Raw genomic sequence first — 23,505 nt, 5'->3', positions numbered from 1 at the left:
GAATATGGAAGTTTCCAGAATAACAGAAAAGGATTTTGCTATAGGAAAAATTCAGAAGCATCTGAAAATGCAAAATGTGCATTTGGAAACTTTGGAACTGAGGAATGGTGTCTAATATATGCTCAGGCAGGGACAAAAGATGTGACTGAAGGAGAGTTGCTGCTTGGTAGAGTCTTGGTAATACTTGCCAGTATGTTCTAGTAAATACTAGTAAAATTGGAATACATGATCTCTACAAACATAGTAAAAGTAAGTACTTTTACTATAAATAAAACATTTGCCTGTGTCCTTTGAGTTGCCTGACCCATTCCTCTGCCCCTGACAATTGCTGGGCCTGTTCCGCCAGCATCCCCAGCGATCCCAATCTCTTGGAAGGAGTCTGTGGCACACACGACTCATAGGACCTCACCTCAGCATTTTAAAGGGGGAGACTCATGTACCTTTCACACAGTCCTAAAAGAACTACATCTCATTAAACCTCAAAGCTAACCTTCCCACCGTGTTTCTAAAACTTCATTGATGTGAACAAAACTCCATTATTTTATGTCTCACTGAGGGGAAAACTAGGGGACGCTGACATTTAAACTATGATACAGGCCGAGCGCGGTGGCTCACGCCTGTAATCCTAGCACTCTGGAAGGCTGAGGTGGGCGGATCGTTTGAGCTCAGGAGTTCGAGACCAGCCTGAGCAAGAGCGAGACCCTGTCTCTACTAAAAAAAAAAAATAGAAAGAAATTATGTGGACAGCTAAAAATATATGTAGAAAAAATTAGCCGGGCATGTGGTGCATGCCTGTAGTCCCAGCTACTCGGGAGGCTGAGACAGGAGGATCCCTTGAGCTCAGGAGTTTGAGGTTGCTGTGAGCTAGGCTGACGCCACGGCACTCACTCTAGCCTGGGCAACAGAGTGAGACTCTGTCTCAAAAAATAAAAATTAAAAAAAAAAAAAAAAAAAAAGAACAATGACCTAAAAAAAAAAAAAACAGTTAAATGAGGTACTACATTGCCTGAATTATTTTGTATTTTGCAAGTGAAGTTTAATTCGTCAGTCCATCAGAAGTCTGTCTGCTAGTAGAATGATAGTTACTAGAGGCAGAGAAGGGTAGAGGAGTAGGGAATGAAGAGATTTTGACTAATAGGTATAAACATACAGTTAGATAGAAGGAATAAGTACTAGTATTAGATAGCAGAGTAGGGTGACTATAGTTAATAATTTGCCAAGGCAGGAGGATCACTTGAGGCTAAAAGTTCAAGACTTGTCTGGGCAACATAGCAAGACCCTGTCTCTACAAAAATTTTAAAAAAATAAGCCAGTTGTGGTGTTGCACACCTGTAGTCCCAGCTACTCAGAAAGCTGAAGCAGGAGGATCACTTGAACCCAGAAATTTGATGTTACAGCGAGCTATGATCAGAGCACTGCACTCCAGCCTGGGTGACGGAGTGAGACCCTGTCTCTAAAAAATGAAAAAAAAGAAAAACACAATATTGTGTATTTCAAAATAGCTAGATGATTTGAAATGTTCCTAACACAAAGAAATGATAAATGTTTGAGGGTATGGATATCCTAAATACCCTGATTTGATCATTACACATTATATACATGTATCAAAATATCACATGTACCATAAATATGTTTTTTGGGTTTTTTTCTTTTTATCTTTTTTTTTTTTTTTTTTTTTTTTTTGAGACAGAGTCTTGCTCTGTTGCCCGGGCTAGAGTGCCATGGCATCAGCCTAGCTCACAGCAACCTCAAACTCCTGGGCTCAAGTGATCCTCTTGCCTCAGCCTCCTGAGTAGCTGGGATTATAGGCACACGCCACCACGCCTGGCTAATTTTTTCTATTTTTAGTAGAAATGGGGTCTCAGTCTTGCTCAAGCTGGTCTCAAACTCCTAAGCTCAAGCAATTCTCCTGCTTCAGCCTCCCAGAATACTAGGATTACAAGCGTGAGCCACCACACCTGGCCAAATATGTATAATTTCATGTGTCAACTTAAAAAGTAATAATAAATAAAATCTTTCTCTTAACCAAAACTGTCCTCCATGTTATTGATCATGGCATACTATTTTAAAATGTCCCTTGCCTACCAGACAATGTCCAGATTCTTTAGCGTTGCATAGAAGGCCAGTTTGATCCTAACCTACTGCCTATTTCTCATCCTCATCTCCTGTCATTTCTCCTGTCCCCAGGTCTTCACTTGCTGTCCCCTCCCACCACTTTGTTACCTTCCTACTTCTCAGTTTCCTTTTTTTTTTTTTTTTTTTTTTGAGACAGAGTCTCACTCTGTTGCACGGGCTAGAGTTCCGTGGTGTCAGCCTAGCTCACAGCAACCTCAGACTCCTAGGCTCAAGCGATCCTCCTGCCTCAGCCTCCCAGGTAGCTGGGACTACAGGCATGTGCCACCATGGCCGGCTAATTTTTTTCTATTTTTAGTTGTTTGGCTAATTTCTTTCTATTTATAGTAGAGACAGGGTCTCGCTCTTGCTCAGGCTGGTCTCGATCTCCTGAGCTCAATCTACCCGCCTCGGCCTCCCAGAGTGCTAGGATTACAGGCGTGAGCCACCGTGCCCCGCCTTCAGTCTCCTTTTATTTACTTCTTTTTCTCTAAATATTGACATGTCCCAGGATTCCGTCTTGGCACTGTTCTCTTCATACTGCATTTTCTTTCATCTTGTTCCATGGCCTCAGCTATCACCTACAATGTATCTTTTTGTTATAACCTTTTTTTAGTAAATCAGATATGTATGTGGTATGTGTATAATCATAATTCAAAGAGTACAAAAGGAATATTCAGCACATATCAAGTTCTCCCTGCTTTCTTCATACCATCCTCTGAACATCTCTATAATCAGTCTCCTGCTCTAGTGGTGATGACTTGGAACAATCTCTTATCATCTCTCATCAGAATTTTTTTAGTAACCACATGATTGGCATGACTGTCTATCTTTTAAGTTCCCCACCTTGTTGCCAGAATGCTCTTTCTAGATGTAAATCTGTTCTTGCTTCCACATTTAGAGTTGTCTCTGCTTTCTAAAAATAGTGATATACAGATCTTCCATTATCTAGCCCCTGCCTATATATCCAGTTTCATTTTATTAATACATTATACCACATAGACACACACACACACACACACACACACACACACATATCTTGCAGTTCTCCATGCACTCTGTGCTAGTTCATGCCTTCATGCTTTTTGCACACTCCAGTCTCTTTGCCCAGTATGGCCTTGTCCACATCACAAACACTTATCTTTCAAGATCACTTTCAAGTGTCACCTGTTCTGTTAAGCCCTTTATGAACCCCAGGTAAAAGTGACTTCTGTATCCCCGTGATACCATATATACCATGATTGATAGAAAATAGGTAGGTAGATAGATGGATGCATGGATAGGTAAGATAGATATTCCCATAAACAATTGTTGACATGGCTATCTACAAGCTTTTTAGGGGAGGGACTGTTTTTATTGGTCTATATATCCACACCACTTAGCACAGTGTCTGTTTATGGTAAATAGCAAGTAGATGTTTGTTGGAGGATTGATTTCCAGTTTTGATGGGTCAAAGTATGTTAGAGAATTGGGGGATACTGGAATAAATCTGAAACAGAGTGGAAGTCCTTACCAAGAGGACCAAAGGATGACAGTGGAATCAGAGCTGCTAATTAGAGAAGAAAAAAAACTTACAGTATCACAGAATCAACCACATGCTTTTTGTTACATATGGAAGCAGAGCAAAGGAATATAAATATATAAGCTCTAGCCACCAACACTATGGAAAAAATACTCTTAAGTTACATGAGATCGGTAGAATCAACACTGATTGACAGCATTGTGGGGATTTTGTTTGTTTCTTGTTTGCTTGTGGTGGAAGGGGCAAAAAGCCCACAGCTTTCAAGTTAGGCGGACTCGTTTACATGACTTCAGGCAAGTTATCCTCTGTAAGCCTCAATTTTTCAACCTGTAAGATTAAAGTAATAATACTATAGTACATGTCTGCCCCGAGAATTGGAGATAATCCAATGTAGGATAAGCACTTAGTACAATAACTGGCATATATTAATCACTAAGTAAGTGCAGGATGTTACTGCTGTCCTATGTTTCATTTATTTTTCTATTTCTGGTCATAGTGCTACTATAGTTTTATAATAAACCTAACCATTTTTAAAGAAAATAGTAGTTATAGAATTGGAGTAAATAATGCTTATTTTGCCTGTATAGAAATATTAAGAATGAATGATAAAAATGAATTTTAACATAGTAAAATTTTTTAATGATAATTTAAGCAATTTCTATAAAGAGTTACGTGGTACTAAAACTACAATTCTGAAGTGTAATCAATTGTTCTTGTCAAATTTAAAAGGATATTTAATTGCATACAATCTAAGGATTTTAGGAGAAATGTGAAAGACTACATATTTTAAGAAAAACTTCAAATTAGCCAGAATTGTTATATTAAAATTAGAAAACATGAATTGCTGATAAATTAGTTGAGTCAGTAAATAGAAAAGCAAAAATTAAGCAACAATAATATGTAAGACAAAAACGGAGATAAGCATATTATTTCACAGCAATGATAACATAGTCTTTATTACAAATTTTAAGTAAATATTTTATTAAAATAAAATCATATGAATTTATATGTATATAATTATGAATTTATATAAATAACAATAGCTAATAATTTTGAGAGCTTAATGCCAGTCACGGTACTTCATGAAACCATTAAGAGTGTTGCTTGGGCTATCTGGAATCTCCAGAGCATGAGACCCCTGACTTTGCCAGCTTGCCTAGACTTCCTGAGGCCTGAAAGGAACTCGGAGTGAGCTTCCACTAGGTTGGCAAGTATATCAGAGGAGAATCAAAGAATAGAAAAAATGACTCAGATGGAAAATCTACTCAGTCTACTCTTAGGTTCTTGATGGATATGTTGTTGGCTATAGTTAACATATTGAGTACTGTAACATATGATACCATTGCTCTTCAATTCTAAAATTTTCCCCAAGTGATCAAACCCTCAGAAAACTGACCAAAGAATTGACCTGAGACTGATTTGGATTGGGGCTGATTTGAATGTGAATTTGGTCCTTTATAATTAAAAATGTAGCCACTAACCTAAACAAATGGCTTTCATACTTTTTTTGACCATGACCTATAGTAAGAATGTACCTTATGTAGCAACCCAGTACACACATATATGTGTGTATTTGTGTGTGTGTGTATCTGAATCAATACCCTTACCACATGTAGTATGTTCTGGTAGTTGCTATTCTGTTCTGTTTCTTTTTTCTTTTATTCTTTTGTTTTAATACTGCTTGCAATCCAGAATGTAAAAACATTGTTCTGGACAGACATGTAATGCATTTTCTTCTTATGGAATCCTGTGTGAGAAAGTAGCTTAGGGATCAAGAAGAGAGGAAAGTTGACAATATAGAAATGAGTAAAGCATGTTAGAGTCAGCCAGTGTAACTGGGGTTTTGTTGTTGTTGTTGTTGTTGTTGTTTTTTAAATTAATGGGAAGTAAACTGGGAAGGTGTGAATGTGGTATAAAAATCTAGAATGCTTCCCAGTTGTGTATGTCTCCCACCTATAGGAGCAATACTAATCCAACCTCTTTATCATTTTGAATTAACACAGTGTGCTGCTGAAACAATTGTTATATTTTCCCATATTTTTGTCCTGTTCTTTTTCTACCCCCTTGAACAATCTTATACAAATTTATTGTGGTTTTTCTCATTGGTTGGAATTAGTACCATTTACAAACTTGAATAATTCTAGTCTGTACTCTGATCCTCCAAATTATTTATAATACACATATACAGCTAAGCTCAGAGAACCCCATTATTTTCATTCTTTTCTTCTTTTTTTTTTTTTTTTTTTTTTGAGACAGGGTCTCACTCTGTCAGCCCAGCTAGAGTGCAGTGGCAACATCCATAGCTTACTGCAACCTCAAACTCCTGGGCTCAAGGGATCTTCCTGCCTCAGCCTCCCAAGTAGCTGTGACTACAGGTGCTCACCACCACTCCCAGCTAATTTTTCTATTTTTGATAGAGAAAAGGTTTCCCTCAGGCTGGTCTTGAACTCCTGACCTCAAGCAGTCCTCCCAACTCAGACTCCCAAAGTGCTAAGATTACAGGTGTGAACCACTGCACCGGGCCTCTATTATCATTTTTTATCTAGAGAAGTATTTAGACCTCATCATCACAAAAAGATACCCTTTTAATTCCATAGTGATTCCTTCTTTAAAGTAAATCTTATTTTGAACTTTATTGAGTTTTTTAAAGGCCTCGTATCCATGTGTTAACATTTTAATCACTCAATTACATAGTTCTTAAGGAACTCCAGTAAATAGCAAATTTCCCATTGTAGAAATCATGTTACTTTTCCCCAAATAAATGTTTCTTTATGGCTTCTTATATACAGAAAGCTTATGTTAGAATAATTTATAAAGGTAATGTTATTATAAAATGTTTTAGCCCATCATGCCATTTATCTCAGCATAAGAAGTAAAGTGCATTTAGTAAATGACTTTTGTTAAGTGTTAAGCTGTACTGATAATCAAATTCAATCTTTCAGCAAATAACCTACTAAGTGCCAGGCATTGTTCTAGATTCTGAGGATGATCAGTGAATAACACACAAAAATTCCTGCCCTTTGGAGTTTGTATTGGAGTTGGGGAAATAAGAATTTTTTTCAAGTGAAATATATCATCAGTTAGAACCTGGTAAGTTATAGGGAGGAAAATAAGCTGGAAAGAGGATTGTGACAAATTCATACTGCATATAGTTCCTAGTCCAGCAGGCATACAAGAGGTCTAAAGCAAATGCTATGGTTCTCAAGTATCTTCTGAAAGTGACCAAAGCAACAAGGAAAGGGACATAAGAGCCTGTAGGTGCACCGTGAACACAGGTGCCCAGGTAAAAGCAATCAGATATCTATAGCATGGAAGAATGTCTGTGAAGCATATTTCTTTGTAGATAATTGGTCAAGTTTCTTTATTGTTTATGTGTGTGCATACATGTGCCTTTAATACTCCTTCCTCATTTTGGGGTATTAGAGGAGAGAGATTCTTTTCTCTTCACATTTTGGATTCTTCTTACTTAATATTGCTTTATTTTCTGTTGAGGGACAGTAGTGAGTATTGGCTGAGGCCATGATTGTGAAGCCAGACTCCTTGGATTCAAACTTTAGTTCTGGCAATTACTAGCTATGTAAACTTGGGTAAGTTGTTTAACCTCGCTATGCCTCAGTGTCCTCATTTGTAAAATATTTGTTAAGTTCCAAATAAAATAAGTTTCACTGAAATATTTCCTCAGCAAATGAGATGGTTGTTTTCAGTTTTTAAGATGGATTATGTTTTTCAACATCTAATAAGAGGGAAAAAAAACAACTAAAAAAAGAAGAGGAAAAAATAGCTTTTATTTTTATTTATGTATTTTTTTAAGAGGGTCTTGCACTGTCACGCGGCCTAGAGTGCAGTGATACTATCATGGCTCACTGCAGCCTTGAATTCGTGGGCGCAAGCAATCCTCCCACCTCAGCCAGGTAGGCATTACCACACCCAGCCTAAAAAAATAGCTTTTAAAAACTGGCGAAGAGGCCAGGCTCAGTAGCTCATGCCTATAATCCTAGTACTTCGTAAGACAGAGGCAGGGGGATTGCTTGAGGCCAGGAGTTCAAGACCAACCAGAGGAAGAGCGAGACCCCATCTCTATAAAAAATAGAAAATTTGGCCAGGTGTGGTGGTATGTGCCTCTAGTCCTAGCTACTCTGTAGGCTGAGGCAGGAGAATTGCTTGAGCCCAGGAACTGGAGGCTACAGTGAGCTATGATCTCGCCAACAGAGCAAGACCCCCTTCTCTAAAAAAAATAATAAATAAAATAAAAACAGGCAAAGACAATCTGAAAAGGCTACTTACTGTATGAGTCCAACTGTCTGACATTTTGGGAAAGGCAAAACTATGGAGTCAATGAAAAAGATCAGTGGTTGCCAGAAGAGCAGGGTAAATAGGCAGAGCACAGGGGATTTTAGGTAGTGAAAGTACTCCGTATGATACCATAATAATGGTGGATACATGTCATTGTACATTTGGCTAAGCCCATAGAATGTACAACACCAAGAGTGAACCCTAACGTAAACTATAGACTTTGGATAATGATGATACGTCAATGTTAGGAGGCTTACTTTCAACTTTGCTGTGAACCGAAAACCAAAAAATAGTCTATTTAAAAAAAAAAAAAAGAAAGAAAGATGAGACAGGGAATGGAATCTGAGTACCACAGATAGAAAAAAGATAGAAAGGAGAAAAGGAAAGGAAAGTGAGGGGATGTTAGTGACTTATTTTTCTGTGTAAGTGATTGTGGCCACCTTTTGTCACTTGTGTACAGTTTGTTAGTCTTTCCACCTAGTTTTGTCAGTAGCAGGAAAATACCCTCTGGAAAGTAACTTTGTCTAGAAATAAATTGTAACTTAACTTCTTAACATAGGTAACAGATCTTTTTTCTAACACTAAAGAATTTGAGAGAGACTTAGTTTTCACCATGTGTCTGTGCATGTATTTCATGTGGTGCTTCATCCCTCAAGTTAGCATTCTACTATATTTTGTGGCCACACGGGCTATAATATAACTAGATATGAGTAGTTGGTTAAATTAGTGATGCATAATAAAGTTTCATGAAGAAGACTTAAACAGGCTGTTGGAACAAACCAGACTGGTAGGTAATATGTAACATGATCATAACACGGTATCAGCCAGCCTAAGCAACAGCGAGACCCCACCTCTACAAAAAAATAGAAAAATTAGCCGGATGTGGTAGTGCACACCTGTAGTCCCAACTACTCAGGAGGCTGAGGCAGGAGGATAGCTTGAGCCTAGGAGTTTGAGGGTACAGTCAGCAATGATCACACCATTGTACTCTAGCCAGGGTGGTAGAGCAAGACCTTGTCTCAAAAAAAAAAAAAATTAGTACCAGAAATGGCCTTTAACATGTAGAAATTATTATTAACTATTATTACTCTGTTTCTTATGTTTTTGTTTTTTTCTTTTTTTGAGACAGGGTCTCACTCTGTTGCCCAGGCTAGAGTGCCATGGCGTCAGCCTAGCTCACAGCAACCTCAAACTCCTGGGCTCAAGCGATCCTACTGCCTCAGCCTCCTGAGTAGCTGGGACTATAGACATGCACCATCATGCCCGGCTAATTTTTTCCATATATTTTTAGCTGTCCAGATAATTTCTTTCTATTTTTTTAGTAGGGACGGGGTCTCGCTCTTGCTCAGGCTGGTCTCGAACTCCTGAGCTTAAACAATCTGCCCACGTCAGCCTCCCAGAGTGCTAGGATTACAGGCGTGAGCCACCGCGCTCAGCCTATTTCTTATGTTTTGAGGTTGTTCTGATATGGAATTACATAGAAAGTAACGTGTTTAGTTTAATAATGATGAACATGTATTTATCTTCCATATGAATGATTGATTTGTTACATGGACAAAACGTTCACTTTTGTTGTAATGGCTCTGTCTAACCTTGCCAAGTTCTTAAATCAAAAAGTCTTTGTGATGGCTCATTCTGGAAAATTTTCAGTTAACATGGACTTAGAATAATATGCTAGAATTTGTTCTTTAAGCTAGGCTTTTATGGGTTCAAATACCAGGTCAAATGCATATAAGTGCATGTGTGTTTGTTTGTACATGACAAATGCCAACCACCACTGAAGTGGGGAAAAACAACGACTTATGTATAAATTATATTCTGTTTACACATCAAACAAGTAAGGTAATTATTTAAACTTTTTACCTAACTGGTTGTACCTTAAAAACTCATGAGTGATTATAAATTTTTTCATTTAAGAACTGTGTGCAGATCATAATGTAAATGCTTCACACCCACACACACCCCCCTCAGTCAGCATTGTTATACAATTGAAGCCCCATTCTCAATTAAAATTAATTTCTCAGAGGTAGCTGCGAAGGAGAAAGAAACTGCAAACACTTGAAATTAAAAAATCTGTTCTCTGACTCTAATCAACTCTCTCAGGCCTTTCATACCCACTAAATCTGTCCTTTATTTGGACTCATTACAACTCCCAGTCTCATATACTCTTTCATATTTTTCCAATCTGTCAAGCCCCTCCTGGGTTTACTTTTCTTCCTACCCAGCCTTGGACTTTATCAACCATCTGAATACTACAGTTCACTAGCATTCTGGATTGCTTTGTTGCCAGATTCATCCATCAGGCTTTTCTTGACAATCCCTGCCTTTAGCATAGTATCTTACAATCTCGTAGTTACTCTATAAATATTTAATGGAAGGAAGGAGAGAGAGAGAGAAAATTCTTTGGTTTTGTGGTAACGTGCTGAACCATTCTTGTGGAAATGTATTACTTTTACTGCTGGGAAGCATTTCCAGTTCATGTTGTTGAACATCAACTAGGCCCTCACTGCTGTTGCGCAGCGTTTTTATTTTTCTGTATCTGTCCCGTTTCCCATTATCTCCATCACAGATGACTTCTACTCCCCAGAACCATCAATCAATCCTGTGATCCTCTCTCCTTTCCTTATTACAGTTGGGTCATCTAAACTTATTTTCACCCAAGGATTTTTCAGTATCTTCACTTACTCTTTTTACTCTCTTTGGTCTTCCTTCTTTATATATGCACACATACATATATGGTGAGGAGGAGGTCTGTTGGCACAGGTAACTTTTGAAAGTTAACCGACTGTCATAACTTAATTTCTTCTGCTCTCTTCCCCCATCAGCTATGCCCTTCCTCAGTGGTCATTAATGACTTCCTAATGGCCGGTGTTCTCTTCTCAGAGCTCATCCAATTTGATCTATGGCATGACATTATAGATATTCTAGAAATCCTGTCCTCTTTTTGCATTACAACACTATTCTCCCTGGCTCTTGTCCTGTAATTTAGATGGCTCTTTAGTCTACTTAGCTGATGTCTTCATCTGCTTTTAAATGTAGGCGTCCCTCATGTGTCTGCCCTTTGCTCTGTTCTTACACCTCAGCAGAGATTCTAAAACATTAGTAAGTATAAGAGTCATCTAAGGCCGGGCGCGGTGGCTCACGCCTGTAATCCTAGCACTCTGGGAGGCCAAGGCTGGAGGATCGCTTGAGGTCAGGAGTTCGAGACCAGCCTGAGCAAGAGTGAGACCCCCATCTCTACTAAAAATAGAAAGAAATTATATAGATAGCTAAAAATATATATAGAAAAATTAGCCAGGCATGGTGGCACATGCCTGTAGTCCCAGCTACTCAGGAGGCTGAGGCAGGAGGATTGCTTGAGCCTAGGAGTTGAGGTTGCTGTGAGCTGGGCTGATGCCACAGCACTCTAGCCCGGGCAACAGAGCGAGACTCTGTCTCAAAAAAAAAAAAAAAGGAATCATCTAAGATGCTCATTTAAAATGTAGGTTTCTAGATTCTTCCATCAGAGATTGTGATTAAGTAGGTGTAGAATGAAGCCCAGAAATGTGCATTTTATTAAAAGTGATGAAAAGCCACATTTTGAAAAAATAATGCTCTATAGTCCTGTCTATTTCAATGACTTCCATGTTGGTCACTCTCAAATATTTTAACATCCCACTGCTACAGATTTCTCCTCCTCCCTGGACAATATTTTGAGAATCTCAAGGCCAGAAGCAGGGATGATAATCAACTACCATGCACTTGCTCCTGGTTATTAAAATACTAGAATACTTTTAGAAACATTGGTAAACAGCTGTTCCACTAAGCCCCCCACTGCCAATTCCATCACAATCCCTTCTGTTCTGGCCCCTCTCCTGAGACCCTCCTGGACCTGCCTGCAGTCCAGCAACAAAGGGGTCATAACCTAGCACAGCAGAGTTTTACCAGTATCCTAATTGGTTGAACTGTATCAGTTAAATTTTATATTACCTCTGTTAAAGGTGATGATGTCATTAATCATATGAAGACATGGGAAAAGGAACTGGCTTTAATGGGGAGGATCGTAAGTTCAAGATGTAAGATGATTTACCTACTAAAATAGTTGGCCTGCAGCAAGCCCAAGATCACTAGAACTATGTTCTTCAAATTTGGCTGATCATCAGAATCTAAGGCTTAACCTGGAGAAATTTTGCTTCAGTAGGACTGAGGTAGGGCCCAGAAGTCACTGTTTTTTGACCTTTTCCCCGGTAATCAAGAACAGAAGGAAGTAGTACAAAAGTGTTGCCTCATATTGGACCTCAAGTAGGCATTTTACATTCATAGCATGATCAAAAAGATTAAGCAAGGATATGCAAGTGGTTCACTACAAACTGCCACCGCTACTAGAAAGTATTACTTGTATATATTTATACACAGAAAGCAACCCAATGTTAAATTCCATTCAACAGAGCTCATTTTGTCCCTGGCAATAAAGAGCTCCATTTCCAGGAGTTTCTGTGAAAAAACACCCAAAGAAAAATATTCCGCATTTAGGAAAAGCACACAACAAAATGTAGCCACCTTTATATTAGTTTTTTAAATTTTAGGAGAAAATCTATAATTGGAGATTATCATCCAAGTATAAATTAAATTAATCTTTGAATCAAAATACATGATTATGTTTTAATCAGGTGTTGCTTTTCTCTGAATCATACGTACAGGTTATTGAAACAAAGAAGGAATAACAATTCTATAAAATGTTGTGTCATGAGTTTAATCCTGAGTCATTTATTACGTATATGATTCCTGAGTCACTAATTACTAAGGCTTTCCTATAAGGAAACCATTACTAACAATAGGCAACGTGAGAGATTGCAAAACTTTTTGAATGGTAATTATTCTAGTTACACAAAGCCTTTTTAAAACCGTATTGGAGGAAATACATTTATTTCAAAAATAGAAATTAGCGTCACTTTTTATTGAGAGACAGAGACATGTACTTTTTCCTGAGGAATGAAAATAGACTGGGTATTTAGAAGCCTACAACTAAGTATATAAGGAAATCTATCCTTAAAACTTACAGCACTATCATAGTTTTTATTATTCAGAGAGTGAGGAGGTTATAGGTTGTATATTAAAAATACCTTTTGAAAGTAAGTCTTTTACCCTTAATTTTGCTTATAATATTAAAAACCAATATAGGTTAATGCTAGCATGAAAAAATTGAAAAGAATAATTAAGAATGCTGCTATGGGATATTTTTTGCACAATTGAAATTAGATTTGGTAGGTTTTAAACAGCTCATTCCATAGAGAAGTTAACTTCAATTTGTAAATGCCCTTAGTCCTTCCGTAACCCTTGCACCGCCCTCACCCCCCACCCCTTCATACACATGGACCATTCTGCACTTTGAAACACAAAGCAACTTGTCAGTTCAGTTTATTCAGTTAGGGTCAGTTCTGTGAAAACAAAGTCAAGGCAATTGTTTGATTTAATTGACTAGAGAAACTGGTTATACAGGTTAGTAGAACTTAGCTTTATTTTTGTCCAGCTGCATATTTGAATGTTCATAAAGCAACTTAGTAAAATAATAAGAATCCAGTGACATTGTAATAAATTTTAAAGAATGATTACCAAAGCAAAGAAAAAGCACGCTAAAACCCAAACTGTAGAAAGTATTCATAGTATTTTTTTCTTTATGTCTCTACTTTCCCAATAATGAACTGTCTTTCTAAAAAATGAAGTCTTCTTTTCTTTCACTACTCAGTTCCTTTTCTTTGAGGGATTTATTTTCCTGGACTACAGTTAAAATAACCATAAGAAATTTTTCTATATAATTTAGATGGATAATTTATAATTTAAATACTTTTACAAAATAGGCCTCTAACTGCAAGCAGATATTCTCTAACAGTTGATCAGCCCTCTCTGGGCTTCAGCGTCCTCCTTACCCACCTGGACCTCATGGTTGTCATTTTAACAATATGCTCCCTTGGGCTGGGTGTGGTGGCTCAGGCCTGTAATCCTAGCACTCTGGGAGGCCGAGGCGGGAGGATCGCTCGAGGTCAGGAGTTCGAGACCAGCCTGAGCAGGAGCCAGACCCCGTCTCTACTAAAAAAATAGAAAGAAATTAACTGGACAACTAAAAATACATAGAAAAAATTAGCCAGGCATGGTGGCACATGCCTGTAGTCCCAGCTACTCGGGAGGCTGAAGCAGAAAGATTCTTGAGCCCAGGAGTTGAGGTTGCTGTGAGCTAGGCTGACACCATGACACTCTAGCCCGGGCGACAGAGTGAGACTCTGTCTCAAAAAAAAAAAAATATTCTCCCTGATTCTTTCCACTTCCCACCATACTTTCTACTACACTCATCCTACTGTCCTCTGCTCCTTCAAGCACCTAGGCTGCTAATCACTCATTGTTTTGTTAAAATCAGTGGAAAACCAAAAAATTGAAATGCTAAAATATGTTAGGTCTTAATATTAAAAAAGTATAAAGATCTCATAAATAAAATTCATTTAAAAAAATACAAAGCATTTCTTGTCCCAGGAAAACAGCCAAGCTTTAGCCTCAATTAAATTTAGCAATCATGAAAGAAAGAGGAGGAAATTTTTCTAACATATATAAAAGGCAAGAAATTTATTGTCAAAGAGCGTCTAAAGGTCATAGAGTAGTTAGGACTTTTATAATTTTGTTCTGTGTAATAAAATACCCCCCTTCCTACCATCTTAACCCTTATAATAGATATCCACCAGTTTTGTTGTGATTATCTAACTGTAGAATACTTTTTTCAAGAACTCATCATGTACCAAAATAGGGGCCTGCAGACATAGACAACACTGCATTTAATCCTGTAGAGACAACCGTTTTACATTTGCTTAGGGGGGGAAAAAAGCAAAAACAAATTTAAAAAGGAGGCTTGAGGCTAAGCATGTGGCTCATGCCTGTAATTCTAGCACTCTGGGAGGCTGAAGCCAGAGGATCGCTTCAGGTCCGGAGTTCAAGACCAGACTGAGCAAGAGCAAGACCCTGTCTCTAATAAAAATAGAAAAAATTAGCCAGTATGGTGGCATGCGCCTGTAGTCCCAGCTACTTGGCAGGCTGAAGCAGGAGGCTTGCTTGAGCCCAGGGGTTTAAGTTGCAGTGAGCTGTGATGACTCCACTGTACTATAGCTGGGGTGACAGACCAAGACTCCGTCTCAAAAAAAATTTAGGGTTGAGTTGTATGTAACTTAATAAAATCCTTTAAGAAAAAACTTTGGACTTATATGTCAAAAGCATTAAATAGTCATACTGGCCAGGTATGGTGACTCACACCTGTAATCCCAGCACTTTGGGAGGCCAAGGCAGGTGTTCAAGATTATAGTGAGCTAAGATCATGCTACTGTACTTGAGCCTGGGCAACAGAGTGAGACCCTGTCTCTAAAATAAATAAATTAGTCATATCCCTTAACTCAGTTTTCCTGTTTTGAAAACAATTTAATAACAAAAAATATTAACTTAAGATAAAAACATCTACACTACAGAAAAGATTTGTTGTAGTATTACTTACACTAATCCAAAATTGATAACATCCTAAATGTCTATTACTATAAGCAGTGTAATTAAATTATGGTATATTGACTTGCTAGACAGTTTTGTAGCCACTAATAATGCAAGTACTCCAACAACCTGGAATAATTATTCTGGTATAAGTTTATGTGAAAAAGCATAATATAAAATTGTACATAGTGCACAAGCAATGAACAATCTAAAAAAGAAATTCACAATTCCATTCACAATAGCATCAGAAAGAATAAAATACTTTGGAATAAATTTAAACAAACAGGCAAAAGACATTCTGTGTTCATTGATTGGAAGACTTAAAATTGTTAGGATGACAATACTACCCAAAACAACCAGCAAATTAAGTGTAATCCCTGTCAAAATCCCAATGGCATTTTTTATAGAAATAGAAAAACCCATCCTAAAATTTAAGGGATCTTGAATGGCCAAAACAAGCTTGAAAAGGAAAAACAAAGTTGAAGGGACTCATACTTTCAGATTTCAAATTTACGACAAAGCTATAGAAATCAAAACAGTGTGCTACTGGCGTAAGGATGACATATGGATCAATGGAATAGAATAGAGAGCCCAGAAATAAAAATTCATGTATATGGCCATGGTTTTCAACAAGGGTGCCAAAACCATTTAATGAGAAAAGGACAGTCTTTTCAACAAAGGGACTGGTAAAACTGGGTATCTACATGCAAAAGAATGAAATTGGACCCTAACTTCACACCATATATGAAAACTAACTCAAAATGGATCAAAGACCTAAATTTAAGAGCTGAGGGTATAAAACTCATAGAAGAAAACATGGGAGAAAATTTGCATGACCTTCAATTTGGCAGTAATTTCTCCAAAAGAACAGACACAAAAGAACAAAATAGGTAAATTGGACTTCATACATGCAAAAACTTGTATATCGAAAGACATTATCAAGAATGAAAGACAGCCCACAAAATGAAACAAATTATTTGCAAATTATGTATTTAATAAGGATTTATTATCCAGAATATATTAAAAACTCCAACAACTCCACAACAACAAAACAATCAAAATATGGACAAAAGACTTGAGTAGACATTTTCCAAAGAAGATATACAAATGGCCAATATGCACATAAAATAACAAGTGTTAGCCAGGATGTAGAGTAATTGGAGCCAAATGCCTCAATGGTAGGAATGTAAAATAGTATATAGCTGCTGTGGAAAACCATTGCAGTTCCTCAAAAAATTAGTTATAAAATTACCATTTGACCTAGCAATTCTACTTCACTCCTAGGTAGATATTGCAAACAGGGACTCAAACATATACAGTATTTGCGTACTGATGTTCATAGTAGCATTATTCACAATAGCCAAAGAGTGGAAACAACGCAAGTGTCCATCAACAGATGACTGGATAAACAAAATGTGCTATAAACATACAATGGAATATTATTTGACCATAAAAAGGAATGAAGTTCTGATACATGGTGCACATGGAAGAACTTTGAAAACATTATGCTAAGTGAAATAAACAGACAACAAAGGACAAATATTGTATGATTCCACTTATATGAGGTATCTACTATAGGCAAATGCATAGCATAGAGGTTTCCAGGGCCTAGGGAAGAAGGAAATGGGGAGTTTTTACGTAATGGGTACAGAGTTTCTGTTTAGGCTGATGAAAGTGTTCTGGAAATAGATAGTAGTGGTGATTACACAACATTTTGTATGTGCTTAATGCCACTGAATTGTATACCTTCAAATGGCTAGAATGATAAATGTTACATTATTTATATTTTAATGACATTTTGGGGAAATTTAATTATAGATAGTGATTCAGATACATAACTTGTGTATTTTTAAAACAAAGAAGGGAATATGAAGAAATGAAAAAGTTACTAAATTATGTGATAATTTTGAGTAGAAATAAAGCTCAAATAAAAGATTTTAATCTTTAGCTAATGTATTTCATTAAAAGAAGACATATTTTATGATGCTGATTTAAAATTTTTATTTCGTATTTATAGCAATTATTATTAAAAATAGCTATATTGATTAATAATTTTTAAAACCTTTAAATTTACACAGGAAAAGCTTTTCAGAATACTTCATGTAGAAGGAATTTGTATACTTTATAATATGTGCACTTTGAATGATTTTAGTTTGTTATCAGATTTTCTAGATTTTGATGAAACCTATGTTTTTTTAGCTTGACAAGGCCAATTCGCTACTAAACCAGACGCAGCAGCCTTACAGATACCTCGTTGAATCAGTGCGTCAGAGAGATTCTAAGATTGATTTATTGACGGAGTGTATTTCACAACTTGAGAAAGATGTCAGGTAAACCATCTACAAATCTTTTATTTGAATAATAAAGACATTGTATACATAATGCTGCTTAGATAAATTCGGGTTGTAAATTGTGAGGAAAAAATTTAAATAATGAAGGTGGTCTTAAATGTAATGAATATTAAACTTCGCTTAGAAAAACCAAGGTCACATCACATCAGTTGTTCACATTCCACCTAAGATAGGAAGTTTTAGTATAGACATAACAATGCTGCACTTATTAACATAACAGTCTACCCTAGGGGACACAAAGGCTATCTAGTCCTTGTTCCCCTAGAATTCTTTAGTGGGATATAGCTCAACCAAAGGGAGAGGTAGAATATAACCATGTGCCATTTGTGGAGTTAAAATGACTTTTTAAACACAAAAAGATGCGTATTTACTTAGATTCATGTTGACTTTGCCGAGGAATTTTTAGCCTTTTCTTCTCCTGAGCCTTTACATGAAGTAACCCATGAATTGCCTCAATGTAAATAAATAAATTCTTTTCACTTCCTTAGTTTGAAATTGTTTTTGTATGAGACCTTATCCAAAAGACTTGCTCCATTTAGTCGTCATTCAAATTCTTTACCTGTTCGTCTATATGATCATTTTAGCTTTTTTAACTAAAATAAAACGGTGACATATGTATAGGAAAAGATTTTAACTCATGGATAGATGGTTAGTTAGGTGGCTTAGTTATTAGATTTTAAGATTATTAGAATAATTTAAATTTTTATGGATAAATTATTAACTTGTCATAAATGTGGAAGCAGAAAATTTGGTAGAAATAAAAATAGTTAAATCAAGGAATTGGAAAACAATAAGGAGAAGATAGTTATTAAATCCAGGCTTCCTAAGGTATGCAAACAAAAATATAAAACTTGGTAATTAAGTCCAAAATATGAGTGTTCTTTTTGATAATCGGAATAATTACCTTCTCTCATTTCCACCCACCAAAATAATCGGTCCAGAACTTTATTCCTGGTATTAATTTTGTGATGATTTATTTAAATAATTTTAAATCACATTTATAGTTTAAATACCAAAGGAAATGATAATTTACTTCTAGATCATTTTAAAGTTAAAAATTATATTTATGTAATTTGTATGTTTATATACATAACCAACATTAATAAATTAATAGTTCTTGAGGACAAGAGAAATTATGTCTTTCATCATTCACTGGATACCTGGTTATCTTAGGGAAATTGAGGAAGGAACCCCAAAGAGAACTTTTTCCTCCTATGTTATACATTTCTGTTATATTTGAAATTTTTATAATAGCCTTTATAATCTTGGGGGAAGTATGATTTATATAAAAGGCCTGAGAAAAAAATTGCTTCTTTCATTGTTACCTCTAAATAAATTTGCATATATATTTTACTAAGAATTAAGGTAGCTGAAAATGTTTAATATAGAGAAAAATAATAGCTAGCTAAAGGAGAAAATTATAAAGATGAACAAACTCAGCCCTAGAGAAATTAAGTGACTTTGTCCTCTGAGAACATCCAGCATTTTGTAATAGAGCCAAAAGTTGAATCTATATCTGTCTGCTTTCTAATTCTGTACTCTTAACCATTATGTTATACTGCCTCCCTATGTTTTATGCTGAATAAGGGATAATTTTTCATTAACTAATATAATTAAGGAAGAGAAGCAAAAAAAATAGTGTATCAGAGTGGTTAAAAGTAAGGCCATCACAAGTTGGGAATTGTTGAAGCTGAATAACAAAGATACATGGGGGGTTGTCATATTTTCTCTCTTTTGAAATATTCTGTAATAAAGTTGTTTTTTTAAAAGGGGGTTTTCAAATCCAGCTCAGTACTTACTTTTGAACTGGGCAAAATACATTTAAACTCTCTAAACCTCCGTTGTCTGATAGAACTGTAATGATAAAAATATTCCATATCTGTGCTGTCCAGTGTGGTAGCCACTTGCTAACCACATGTGACTGTTGAGCATTTAAAATGTACTTGTGTTATTGAGGAACTAAATTTCTTGTTTTATTTAAATTAATTTTAATTTTAATTGCCACTGCAGCTAATGGCCTTGGTATTAGATAGCACAGCCAGTTTCCTCAAATGTGAAATGAGAGTGGTGCTAACAGTACCTAATTGATATGGTTGTTCTGAGGATATATGACATAATCTTTCTCATATACATAGCATACTACTTAAACATTGCAAATGTTCAGTAAATGTTTGCTATTTTTAGTACTAATCCTACATTTAACAAATTTTATGTTAAAAATTATCTTAAAAATGAGAAATAACATTCTCAAAATATGTTGAATTTGGACAAAAATTAAGACTCCTTGAATAACACAACAGAAATCATAAAAGCTATGCCAATTATGGAACTAACTAGCAAAAAAATTTTATACTAAACATGAGTCCTTAACATTGTTTCATAAACTTATTATATGATATTTTAGTAGAATCTGAACTCATATTTCACAGGATGTGAAATCTTATTCTTAATTGAAGCAACTACCTTCTAATGTGAAAAATTAAGGTGCTTTCCACACTTTAATTACGGTATTTGAGATGCTGCTGTAAGTGTACCCTGGTTACATGAATGAAATGATGAAATGACGTGATGTGAGGATGCCATAAAAAAAGTCAGCTCAAACACTAGGCACAGAGGCATGCACCTGTAATCCCAGCTACTCAGGAGGCTGAGGCAGGAGGATCATTTGAGCCCAGGAGTTCAACACCATCCTGGCTTACTTAGCAAGACCCCGTCTCTAAAAAGTAAAAAATGATTAAAAAAATTTTTTTAAAGTCAGCTCAGCCAACAAGTTAGATACAGTAGGATAGAACACAGTTTTGTATACTCACAATTCTACATACCCACATTCCTTCACCCCTCCGCTGAATGGATGGCATTTCAAATCCTATACTGAAATTATCCTGGGCTTTGAATGCACATCAAGTGATTTCTCTTCTCATGGTAAGTATGTCTGTAAAATATAGATATTAATGTGAACCTCAAGGAGTAGTAAAAATTAAATTAGGAACATACATAAGCTTCTGGCACATAGGAGAAACTCAGTAAATGTTACTTCCCCGCCCCTTGTCCTTTAGTAATTTGAAATTTAAACATTAGATGGCCTATCTAAAAAGATTATTAAGTTATATGTTCCTTAGGAAACATAAATAGGAAAATAAATATGGAAATTCCTATTCCTCTTTTCTGTGTGTTGATTTTTTTTCTTTTTTTTTTTTTTTTTTTTTCTCTTTTTTTTTGAGACAAAGTCTCACTCTGTCTCCCAGGCTAGACTGCAGTGGCATCATAGTAGCTCACTGCAGCCTCAAACTCCTGGGCTCAAGTGAGCCTCCTGCCTCAGCCTCCTGAGTAGCTAGAACTACAGGCGCACACCACCACACCGGCTAATTTTTTTCTGTTTTTAGTAGAGATGGGGTCTCACTCTTGCTCGGGCTGGTCTCGAACTCCTGACCTCAAGTGATCCTCCCACCTGGGCCTTCCAGAGTGCTGGGATTACAGGCATGAGCCGCCTCGCCCAGCCGTGTGTTGATTTTAATTGTAAATATATTTATACCAATTGATTATTTTTAAATGTTTTTCTAGCTTATATAATAAAAGCTCTTTAAAGAACTGAATCATTTTATACTTTTCTTAGAAAATGAAACAATACCACTGTACCACACTCACCCCTTGAAAAATTAGCTATTTATACAATATATTCAATTTCTAGAAAGGTTAGAGTAAATATGCACTAAAATGAAATTGTTATAAACATGTTAAAAGCTAACATTTGAGATGTCGCTATTCACTGCTTTAAATTCCCCTACTATTAAAGCAATAATCCATTCTAAAAGGAGTGCTGTTAACTCTCCTCCACCAAGCCACAAGAGACAGCCTGGTTAATATAGTTTGATCTCTACCTCAGAACTAAAGGAAGCATGGAAAGAGAATAATTAGCATAAATTTTCTTTCCCTGTTGTCAGTTCTCAATTTATTCTTAAAGAAGACTAAATTGTCAACTACATCGTCAACTTCTCTTACAAGGCTAAACCACAGTATATTGATCCAGGAAGTTAAGGAACAATAAATATATCAGGAATATGTTTTCATATAGCAGGTGAAACAGAACCATAAACATGAATTTCTGAGTAATAATTAACAGTGAATTGGACAATTACGGGTGTAATATACCATTCAAGATAGATGTGCTTATAAGGAGATTTGTTTTGTAGTTGTTTTATGAGTCACTAGTGGAAGCTTTGTATTTTTAAAGGTAAGTTTCCACTGTTATGAAATATGTCTTACGAAGATTAAACTTCTCTATTGAGTAATACATACGTACTAGAAGTACAGTGACTATAATAATCATCATATTGAGTTTTAGAGACCCATGTGTTAAAGGTGGTCTCCCTTGTGGTTCCAGTATATTATAAAGAAGAATAGGACTTTGAAAATGTATACTCAGATATTCTAATCACAGAAATATTATCTGGGGAGTTCATATTGTTTGTGATACATTGATGTCTTATAGAAACAACAGAGTTGTCTATAAAGCAACTGCAAAACACAGAATTGTCTCTGTAAACCAGTTTATCCACGTACCTTTTATTACATGTTATATGGATGTTTTTGCTATTTAATTATAGAATATTTACTTTATTCTTGAAAAGTTAAAGCATATAAAACATTTCTAAAGAATTATCCAGTCAAAATCCTTTAATTACCACAACATTCCATTCCTATTACACTATATTTTATTTAATGGGCTTGTTGGTATTTGAGACAGAGAGAGAACATGCGTGTGTATGCATACATGTGGGTATACACTGAATGTATGTTTATATACTGTGTGTATGTGTACATGTATATGAATATAGATATGTATGTGTCCCTTGAAAATCCCTAGTCCTGTTTACTGGATATTTAATTTTGAAAAATAATTTGTCTTGAAAGTGATTCCAGCTAAAGATAGATTAGAATTCTAGAGTTACAGAAACATCTGATCCTTACCATGCTTTGGAGACTCTGGCAGAACATGGCACTCAGTTTCCTTTATACCATTTTGTTCTTTTCAACTCCTCTGCTCTGTAGGATCTTTGGCGCCTAACTCCAAAAGTCAGTTTGTTTTTCTGCTAAGCTACTTACCTTTATGGGCGTTTAATTACTGTTTTCCTCTGATGCCTGTTTTTCATCTAAATTAGTAATACTCTATATAGAGTTTTATGTGTTCAGTGCTTTATGAAATCATTCATTAGATAATTCACATATCCCTTTGACATACATGAGTATTATTTTCCACTTTTACAGATAGGAAAACTAAGATTCAGTGGGGTGGTGTGTGTTGTGTTATACCACAGTTAAGTCAGTGGCACAGCTAGAAACAGAAGTCAAAATTGCATCTAGTCTGTCTTCTCAGAGCATAAGCTGTGATGCTTCCTGGAGAATTTGTCACTAACAAGGAGGAGAAGGTGGGCTTTTCCTCTTAAATCCTTGGAATTACCAGTTCCTCCAGAATGTCTACTACTACTACTCCTTGAATTTATAAAAAAGCTTCTGCCTAATATTTTAAAAATTGGTGGCTTTCAATTTTCTTAAAGTATAACTTAAAACTATCTTATATTCAGCAAAACAATTCTCATTAGTTTTACCCTCACAAAGTTTGTCTCAACATTGGAGGAATTATGTTGCTTCAGCTCAGCTTCAACTCATTGCTTTTAATTCTTGTTATAGGTACTGGTTGAGTAGATTCATCTAGTAGCATTAGAAGAATAT

General features: G+C 36.0%; 1 protein-coding gene across 1 annotated transcript in view; it reads left to right on the top strand.

Moving 5' to 3' along the window:
• Nucleotides 1-23,505, top strand: part of PIBF1 (progesterone immunomodulatory binding factor 1) — a 190,823-nt gene that overhangs the window by 130,222 nt on the left and 37,096 nt on the right. Inside the window, exon 14 of the mRNA XM_069467158.1 lies at nucleotides 17,624-17,754. Coding sequence (XP_069323259.1) covers nucleotides 17,624-17,754 — 131 coding nt within the window. The remainder of the gene's footprint in view (nucleotides 1-17,623; nucleotides 17,755-23,505) is intronic.

Source organism: Eulemur rufifrons, chromosome 4, assembly GCF_041146395.1.
Source record: "Eulemur rufifrons isolate Redbay chromosome 4, OSU_ERuf_1, whole genome shotgun sequence".
NCBI classification, from domain to species: domain Eukaryota; kingdom Metazoa; phylum Chordata; class Mammalia; order Primates; family Lemuridae; genus Eulemur; species Eulemur rufifrons.
This window is presented reverse-complemented; position numbering and strand designations above follow the sequence as displayed.